This window comes from Artemia franciscana, chromosome 17, assembly GCF_032884065.1.
Source record: "Artemia franciscana chromosome 17, ASM3288406v1, whole genome shotgun sequence".
Lineage (NCBI taxonomy): Eukaryota > Metazoa > Arthropoda > Branchiopoda > Anostraca > Artemiidae > Artemia > Artemia franciscana.
Window position 1 is genome coordinate 23,594,885 of NC_088879.1, and position 9,985 is coordinate 23,604,869.

General features: G+C 34.0%; 1 protein-coding gene across 1 annotated transcript; it reads right to left on the minus strand.

The window, feature by feature from the left end:
• Window positions 1-5,950: 5,950 nt before the first annotated feature.
• On the minus strand, window positions 5,951-9,209 carry LOC136037516 (ankyrin repeat, PH and SEC7 domain containing protein secG-like). Its single transcript, XM_065720237.1, has 2 exons — window positions 8,235-9,209; window positions 5,951-6,226 (listed from the first exon to the last, which is right to left on the minus strand). Exons 1-2 carry the CDS (start codon window positions 9,207-9,209, stop codon window positions 5,951-5,953), a joined length of 1,251 nt encoding a protein of 416 aa, XP_065576309.1.
• Between the last annotated feature and the right edge of the window lie 776 nt (window positions 9,210-9,985).

The following is a 9,985-nucleotide window of genomic DNA, read 5'->3' on the forward strand; positions in this document are numbered from 1 at the left end:
TCTATTCTGTAATATGAACATTTTTCGCTTTCGATTTTTTTTTTAAATGTACTTGGCTGATTGAGTTTGGAGATATAGCAATCTTAAAATAAAAATAGACTGGAAATATAGAAATAGGAGTATATAGAAATAGGAAATATGGAAATAGGAAAAATAGACTGGAAATATATTCATCCAGGATGCAAATTGATAAGTCCAAAAATCTCTCAAACGAGGTTAAGTACGAGGTTTTTCGTATCTTTTATCTACGACGTTGCGTTATAGGTAAAACAACTGGAAATAAAAATTAAAAGCTGAAAAAAAATTCTGGAGATTCAGTCGATTTTCTTTGCGTGGCACTCCCGCTGGGGTAAACCATCCGAAAGACGAATTCCTTCATCTAATTTGATTAAAAGACCCACTTGTATTTCGTCGGTGGTGGGAGGGTGTAAAATATTTTCTTGCCAGTTCTTACAGTTATAATAAAAACATCATAAAAAGGCCTTTTTAAAGCCCGACTAGCCTGAAGTTACTTGTGAAATACTAAGCCATTCAAAAGAAGGAACGGTTGAATACCGCTTATTGATTTTTCTTTGTGACAACTTTTAACCCCGGAAAAAGAATCATTCTTTTGAGTACAAGCTTTTTATTCTGTTGTTTTGTCGTTTTTATTCTGTTGCCTGAAACGTAGGTTCACTATTGTTTAAATTAAATTCTTGGAAACTATTTACATCGAAGCTAGAACATGAAAACGTGAGGTTACTCCTAGACATCCCTTTGCGCAGTAGCAGTCACAAGCAATCGCAGTCACAGTGGTTACAATCACTGTGTCAAGTATATTCAATGTGTATTGAATATTTTACTTTTTGGAATCGAGTTCCGGACCAAAATATCGGTTATCTCTTTAAGATATTTAAATTGTTGAAGTCGAATCTCACAATTTCTAAAATTTTTTTTGTGGCAGCTATTTTTATGTTGCTAAAACGGACCATTTTGTTGAAATCGGATGCGGAACAAGTCAAAGTTAGAAGACATTTTCATTATTTTATATTATATTTAAAGGAGAGTTGTGAGGTATCGAAACCTTTTGTTCCTCACTACGATAATGTGAAGATAAATCCTAACTTATAAATCTATTGGTAATTTAAGAAAAAAATACTGGTTTTATTTAGTTTCTTAAAGTCTGTTCATCCGTGTGGCAAGTTAAGAATCTTTCAAAGTATAAAAGATAAGAATTTTGTACCATTTCTTGATGATGGAACGTTAAAGGTAAACACAACGAGAATTGAAAACTACAGCTAAACTGCTAAGAAAAAGTTAGGGTTCTTTTCTATAGATGGCTTGGCTTCAGAGTACCAAAGTGTATTTGATCAAGTTTACCCAGCCTTGTATATCCTAAAAAATAAAAATAAATCAATAGTAGCTGTAATTTACAAACCAACCTCGTTTGCTTTGTTGTTCCTCAAAAACGTTTCTCATTCTCTAAAGAATTTAACTACGAAATTTATTATCTTTCCAGTTATTTCTCTGTTTCAAGTCAATTATGTTCCTAAGTAATCAAATTTGATTCTTTGGGCACAATTAATCTATGAAAAATGAACTAAATATATTTTCATTTCAAATGTTGGTTGACTGACACTGAATAGATTGATCAGTGACGCTCTCTGAATTATAATAGCCTTTTCGTTTTTCTAAACAATTATTTTTGGGTTTTCTATTTTCTGAACATTGTATGCTTTATTAAATTGCTTGAAATCTATAAATTTTGGTTTATGCCAAAACCACATTTATATATTCTTCAATGGTGCGAAATTTCGCTCCTATATGAATCACACTGTGTATATATTTGGAATAGTATTTGGAATCTGACGCCTTTTTATCCTGAATACCTGTTTGAACATAACTTTTTTTTTATTTCACGTTTTGCTTGCAGTTACCACGAAATATCGGTAAAATGGACTTTAATGCTAGTTGTTTGTTTCAGAATAGAAGGCTAGTTGAATTTCATATTTGTATGTCTTGTCGATGCAAAATTTCAAGAATTCAGATATTTTTTTTTATGACATCGCTACCTCTTTGCCTGCCACTCTAGGTGGGCGTACTTTTCTAAAATCGAACAAACAAGTATTGGTTCAATATGAGTCATACCTACCCATGCCGTTTACCAAACGGCGTGAACCAAACACTTAGAAAACTAGGCTCTATGACTATTTTAGTTCTATGACTATCTACCTTAGTTCTGCCCTAGGAATGACACACGGACGGAAGATGGATAGATTTGTCTATTAACAAATGAATTGACATCATTTTTACATAATCCTAATTAGGGCTTATGCCAGATTTTCCTCTCACTCACTCGGACTATATGTCTTTGCACAGCTATTTGATTTTAATTCAAAATCAGTGGACTCAGTCGAGGCCTTCGACTTTGACCTCGTTGATTCTCCTGTGCCTCAATGCAGAGGCACATCTCCAGCATTTTCTTGCGGAATTACAGAATAAAAAGGGGGCTAGTAACCATGGCTGTGTTCAGGGGGTTGGGGTGACCTAGTTTGAACCCCCTCCCGAAATATTGTATCGACTTGTAAAAAGCAACAACATTTAAACAATTTTTGTTGAGTTTTTTAAAGTTTTTTAGTACCTTTACTAAAATTTTAGGCTTTTATTACTAAGCTTATAAAGGCAATCGGAGGAGTGGATGACGATGATTAGAAGACGTTATAAAAACAAGATTTACCTTTTTACTGTAAGGAGTTACTAGTAGTACTGTTCCATAAACTAGATAAAATATTTCTACCTTTTTACCCAACGAGACCTCAGAATGAGAAATAAAATATAGGCGAGGAATTGTCTTTGTACCTTACTCAGTTATATATCGTTTGTTGGACTGACAGTTTTCTAGGTGATCTAGAGATCGAGGTATGAGGGTTGCAAGCACCATTATCGATTCTTCATCTTTTGATAGTAAACTTAATCAAAAAGGTAGTTTTGGCCATGAAAAATTGAGAAACTAAAACAGAGAAAGGTTGAATTCCGCTTATTGATGAGTTTGTGTGACAACTTTTATTTCCCCAAAAAGAATCGAGTTTTTGAATGCAAGATTTTTTATAAACTTTTTATTCTACTGTTTCGCCCTTTCGGTGATGGTGGAAATTTCTGAATTTGGAATTCTTCATTTAGATTTTTAGCTATTAAATGTTATACTTTAGGATAAATGGTCTATCTCCTTTGATTTGTCTGATAAAAGGACTATAACACTCAGAGTGTCTGGTCGTTTTTTCTAGACCGTGATTTCTATTCTCAACAAATGCTCAATCCAACATACCTACTACCAAAAAAAAAATCCGAGGGTTTTCTAATATGGTTTCTAGATTTATCCAAATTATTTTATCATTCCAAAAATTCTAGACTTTCAATAGAGACATCTTCTTACGTATCCTAACATATCCTAATTATGTGATATTTGTTTACACTTCACCAAATGATGATAAACTAGAGGCTGTTGCTGATTCCTGATTATTTCTAGGATCCAATTCCTGAGTTAATTTCTTGGTTCATCAAAAATCGTAAGGTTTTATATGATTCCACTAACTATGAACTTTTCTCTCCTCAGTTCTGAAAATATTCAAGTGAAATTGTAGTTAGAAGGGATCAATTGCCGTTTTTACACTCACCAATTATGGTTCGAAGGAGAGGATTTAAATTTGGAAGTGATCGTTCCTTGTAAGTAAACATTTGTTGTTTTTTTTTTTTTTTTCTTTTTTTGGGCCGTCAGCATCCGTATTTTTGAATATTTTGATGTCAAATTTTTTGCTCAATAGTTTCTAATATTGGCCCAAATCTCCCTAAAATGGGAAGAGTGGACCATGAATTAAAATATTCTGCTTTAATTGCTTATTGAAGTAGTATAAGGCATTCGGAACATGATTAATTATTTCGTTTAAAGCTGAAGTTCCATGGATGATCAAAAATCAATGAGGTACTTCGACTTGTCCTTTTCATATTTGAAGATATGGTAGGCCTGTCGTTTAGTGCTTCGCAATTTTGATGAAAAGAAACACTGCGCAAATTCGCAAATTTGACGACGGTGAATTCTTTGGCCAGTTTTACGTGTTATGATTGCTTTGAAATCTTGTTTTGTATTTTTGTCTTTTGTTTTGACTCAAAACACGAATTTTGTCAAGCCAGGCTTGTGATAGTTATTATTTCTGGGAAAAAAATTATCTCCTTCACATTCCGGCTTAAAAGAAATATAAAAAGCAAGTTTCTGACGAAATTAAAGAATGAGTTTTTGACAAAAACCAATTTTTTGACGAAATTAAAGAATGACATTAAAACCAAAATCTTTTTTTTGGCTATGTTTTTTTTATTTGTTTTTTTTTTGGGGGGGGGGATTTATTTCCTGTATCAGTCTCTGGATTGCAAGATGGTCCCGCTAAACTGTCATTTGTTGGGCTTAGAGTCTTATTAGGATAGAATTTTGGCGCAAGAGGCTTAAACTTACAACTAAATATGGACTTCTCTTTCCCAGTTCTAAAAATATCCAGGTGAAGCTGGAGTTGGGAACTGTAGTTGGAAGAGACCAATCGCTGCTTTGCTTTTTCCAATAATGGTCACATCCAGAGGATTTAAAGTTGAAATTATCGTTCCTTGTAATTAAACCTCTGTTCAGAACGATATTTGGATCTTCAGTTTTCATATGATTGTATGTTTCTTATTTTTTTTTTTTTTTTTCCATTGATTTCCAATATTGGCCCAAATCAAATTAAAGTGAAAAAATATATAAGAAAGTAGAATATTTTGCTTTAATTGTTCATGAGAAAAATCAGCTTTATTAGTTTCAGCAATTTAAGTTGTTTAATTGTTAGTGAGAATAATCTAAAGGTCTAAAGGTCTAGGTGAATTATCTGGATTTAGATCACACACTATTTTTGTTATTTCAGACTGAGAAATAGGCCCAAGAAAAATTGAATTACTTTGAGAAGATGGAAGGTATGAAGAAAAATATTTATTACTACGTAAATCAAACTGGTTCATTACTGATGAAACAATTTTCTCTCCTATTTTAGCAAAATAAGTATTCAAAATATCAGCCACTTTTTTCCAATTTATTAGTAGTCGATCCATCTTCCAAACTAATAACTTCAGGAAACTTGACTTCCTTTCTTTTTTTATAAAATAATTAATTAAAGACCACGTTTTGCGAGGAGAATTTTGAGCTTCTTCGAAAGACTCTTTATTATACAATTGTTTCGACAATCGTATCAGTGTGGTTAATTTATGTTTAAAAAGTCTAAAATTTTTAATATTATAATCAGTTGGATTGTTTAACTGCTTTTTAAATAACTGATTTTTTTTTCTTAACTGATATCGAAATTCCAAACGTTATCCATGGCCTTATAGGAAATTTTTGTCTGCAAATTCTAATCGTAACAAATGGGCAACTAGAATCAAGGCAGCAATTGAAATTTCTTAGAAAATTATCAGTTGCCATAACTGTATCCTCCGTGGATATTACCTCCTGCCAATCCAATAGTCCAAGGCTTTCATTCAGGTGCTTTAATGTTATTTTATTTATTAACCGTCCTTGACGTTGCTTACATACCTGCGGTATTCTATAAGTAAAAGAAACCAGCTAATCTTTCAGCTAAATCTGAAACCAGCAGGAAATGATCCAATATATCACTTAAAACAGCAAAATTTGCTTGAATTGGTAAAGATGTAAAAATATTATCAATAAGAGAAGCAGAACTAGGTGAAATTCTTGTAGGTATCAGGCAAGTAGGAAGCAGATACGCAGAAAAGCAAGAAGACAATAACTCAACAGAAGATTCATTTGAAGCTTCTAGAATGTCCGGAATACTGAAATCTCCGGAAAGGATAACATCTTCACTTTGAAAATGGGGTTGATGCAAAAAATCATGGAGTTTGGAGAGGAAAGACTTGACTGGAGAAGAAGGCGGTCGGTATACTACGCAAAAAAAACATCTTTTTTTCCAAGACCAATTTCAGTCACCATTACTTCAAACAGCATTTCCTCATGAGAACCTTCCAGATTTTCAATGCGTCGAAAAGAGATATCTTCTTTAACTAATACTGCAAAACCACCTTGGCGCCTAGTCAATCGGTTTTTAAAAATAAATTGATATCCAGGGAAAATAACCCGAGGAGTCAGGTCTATAAGAAAAGTCTCACAGGATCTAACGACATGACGAGATAGTTTAAGAACTACATCGACAAGATCATCCTGTGAAATAAAAAAACCCCTACAATTTAAAAATCCTGTTCTCACAACACCGGCACTGGGAAGATCAGAAACTTCGGAAGGTAATTTATAGTTACAATTTGGAAAATTAATTAGCCCACCGTCATTTATCTCATTTCCTGCAAGCAAATTTATAATGGCTCTGGAATATGGAAAAATCAAAAGGGTTAGACTCAAGGTGTCTCAGTCTATTCCCAATACAATTATCATCCAATGTACATAATCAGAATTATGATCCGAACTAGCAGAAACTTTCGCAAAATGCATACCGTCTGAGTCTTAAAGTAGCAAAAACAACGGAGCCAGTGAGAAATCGAAAATAATGAAAGAAAAAAAAAACTGCTTGAAAACAAATAGAAACAAGAGAAAGAAATGGAACATATTCATTGTAAGATGAAATGCGGACACTGAAAAATTATTGCACTCAATTACTTCAAGCTACAGAGGGACAAAAAATTGCACAAGAAAAAATACGATCGTATGAACAGGGAAACATTACATATTGTAAAATAATAAAAGTAATCTCACCAAACGAAATGCCATTATTAATCACCGTAACTAGTCAATCTTAACCCACTGTGAAGACGGAGACTTTTTACATTCTAGCGATAATTTGCTCCCTTTTTGTTTAATACGCGTCATTTATGTCCCATCTCCTGATCTCAATCTGTGGCAAACAGCCGGAAATAACCTCACTGATTTCTTCCACAAGTGATCCCCAGGGTTCAGGGGTTTAAAGTTATAAAAAATCAGGTTTGACTGTTTTGCTTCTTTTTCTAACCACTCTCCCCACCTCTACGATTCGTCTATCATTTCTTTTATTTTATGGATGTCGTTCGTGGTTTTCGACTGCGACGCCTCACTTTGCTTCATTTGGGAGGATATAGTTTGCAGTTCTTCCGCTATCGACGCGACCTTAGAAAGGTCCCCAGGCTGGTTTTCTATATTTTTCAGACGCTTTCAAATATCCAGAAACAAATCTGGTTAGATACATTGATTTCAAACTCATGGTTAGGTACATTGATTATTTATTAATGTTAATGGTAAAATTGACTATGTGATTCCAGGACCTTACTTACAAATCCAAGCAATTGGCTATCTTGGATTTAGTAGGTTTCGGTCATAAAATAAACTTTAGCGTAAAGATGGAAGTCTTAAAGAGGAGCCAACCCCTTCATGTGCCTAAAAATTTCTGTTCGTTTTGACTTTTAATTTTGCTCCTAACTTTCAGTTGAAAAAACTTGTTTTTTTTTAATCTCTTATATTTTTTGAATATTTTTTGAATTTATCTCATAATATACTTCAATATATTTTCCTCTTGAGATGTCACATATTCCATTTTGGGGTCATACACAACTTTTAACAACCTCGCCATACTTTTCATCATTGTTATTATTGTGTTAAAGGAGTGTATGTTTTGGTTTACCATCGATGGTATAAGTAACGTTCGCCGGGGCTTTTTTCAGCAATTCATCTTATATTTCTTGGTGATATTGTTTGTCAATGATCTTTTATTTTACTTGCGATTTCACTGTGTAATACGACATTATTTTTAGTTAGATTGCATTTTCGGCATCTTGATAAGGTGTACATTTTGATGTTAGTGCTGCAGTAACTTTATTTTCTTTCTGTCTTCTTTCGAATGCTAATGCCAGAGAAATGCCAATATGATCTATCAATAAGTAATGTGTTACCAGCAGCAGTAGCGAGAGGCTGACCTTTTTCATCATGGAAAAACCTCAGAATTCCAGTCTCTTAGAACACTATCATTTTCTAAAATGTTACTCTTGTATATCAAATCAAGGAGGCTCCTTTTTCTTGTTTCAAAACTTATTAGTTCATTCTTATAAGTTAGGTAATTATTCAAAGTTTTTGGAATGTTCAAGATATTGATGGAGGGTAGTTTGTTTATTATTTCCCGGCAAATTGATTTCAACGTGTACGGATGACAAAGTCCGTTATTTTCCAATAGATATTTAACCACGCTTACCTTTGGGGTGCAGGAGAAAAACGCTAGCATTAAAGGTGTCTCATTATTTGAGCTTAAAGAGTTCACGCCTGCACCCTTTGACACTAGTAACTTACACACATCCAAGTGACCTTTCTGTGCAGCAATATGTAAAGGAGTTAAGTTACTAGAATTTGAAGCATCAATTGTAGCACCATTTGAAATTAATAGCTGACAGGCTTGAAGCTCTCCACAAAAGGCAGCATAATGTAAAGGCGTTGCATTTAAAAAATCTATGGCATCTATTGTAGCACCCTTTGAAATCAATAGCTGAGAAATATTTAGATTTCCATTCACAACAGCCATGTGCAAAGGCGTTTCTTTCCAAGAATCTATTGCATCTATTGCAGCACCCTTTGAAATCAATAGCTCACAAGTGTTTAGATTTTTAGTCACAACAGCCTTATGTAAAGGTGTTTCTTTCTTATAATCTATGGCATCTATTGCAGCACCCTTTGAAATTAATAGCTGACACGCTTGAAGCTCTCCACAAAAGGCAGCAAAATGTAACGGCGTTTTATTTAAAACATCTGTGGCATCTATTGCAGCACCCTTTGAAATCAATAGCTCACAAATATCTAGATTTTCAGTCTGAACAGCCATATGTAAAGGCGTTTGGTCATAAGAATTTACGGCATCTATTGCAGCACCCTCTGAAATCAATAGCTGACAAATATCTAGATTTTCAGTCACAGCAGCATGATGTAAGGGTGTTTCTTTCTCAGAATTTATTGCATCTATTGCAGCACCCTTTGAAATCAAGAGCTGACAAATATCTAGATTTTCAGTCTGAACAGCCATGTGTAAAGGCGTTTCTTTCTCAGAATTTATTGCATCTATTGCAACACCCTTTGAAATCAGTAGCTGACAACTATCTAGATTTCCAGTCGCAGCAGCTCTATGTAAGGGTGTTTCTTTCTCAGAATTTATTGCATCGGGGTGATCTTCGACTATCATTAACATCAATAGAACCAAATATAAATAAACTCGCCGAGAAGAATCGACCACTGGGATCTCATTGAATATTAAATTAAAAAAAAGTTGATTGTAACGGTAAGTAAGGAGCGACATTAAAACTTAAAACGAACCGAAATTACTCCGCATATGAAAGGGCTTTTTCTCCTCAATGCCTCGCTCTTTACGCTGAAGTTTGACCCTTTCTCTTAACTCTACTTTTTAAAACAGAAGATGGTGGACTCTGCTGATCGTAGTATCACATTTTTCAATTGTTAGGGAATTAAAAGTTGGCAATGCTTTTGAAATCCGAGAGAAAATCAGGAATTTGGTTTTAGATGTATTAATACATAAATTATTCGCTGCGAACCATTCAAGCAGATATGTAAAAACTTCTTTCATTTTTAAACGTAGTACAAGTTCAGTAGGACCACTAATACTGAGGGCTGTGTCATCCGCGAACAGAACCGTGAGGCCGAGATCTTTCATAGAATTATCAATATCGTTAATATAAATTAAAATAAAAGGGGGCCAAAAATTGACCCTTGGGGAGCTCCGACTTGTCCATCCAAAGAGATCAGTTCAGATCTCGTAGTATCAGCATCAACATACTGGCTTCTCTCAGACAGAAATGACATGATCAGGTTATTAGCAGGTCCTCGAATACCGCAATTCTCAAGCTTTCTCCGTAAAATCTTATGACAGATTGTATCGAATGCCTTTTTTATGTCAATAAATATAGATGCTGGAATTTCACCTCGATCAAGAGCATCATGAAT

Excerpts from the sequence above, each read along its gene's own strand:
- LOC136037516 (XM_065720237.1), bottom strand. The coding sequence starts at position 9,209 with ATGATAGTCGAAGATCACCCCGATGCAATAAATTCTGAGAAAGAAACA. Across the intron at positions 6,227-8,234 it reads TTTTCTCCTGCACCCCAAAG|GATGATCTTGTCGATGTAGT; the intron begins GTAAGCGTGGTT and ends TTTATTTCACAG.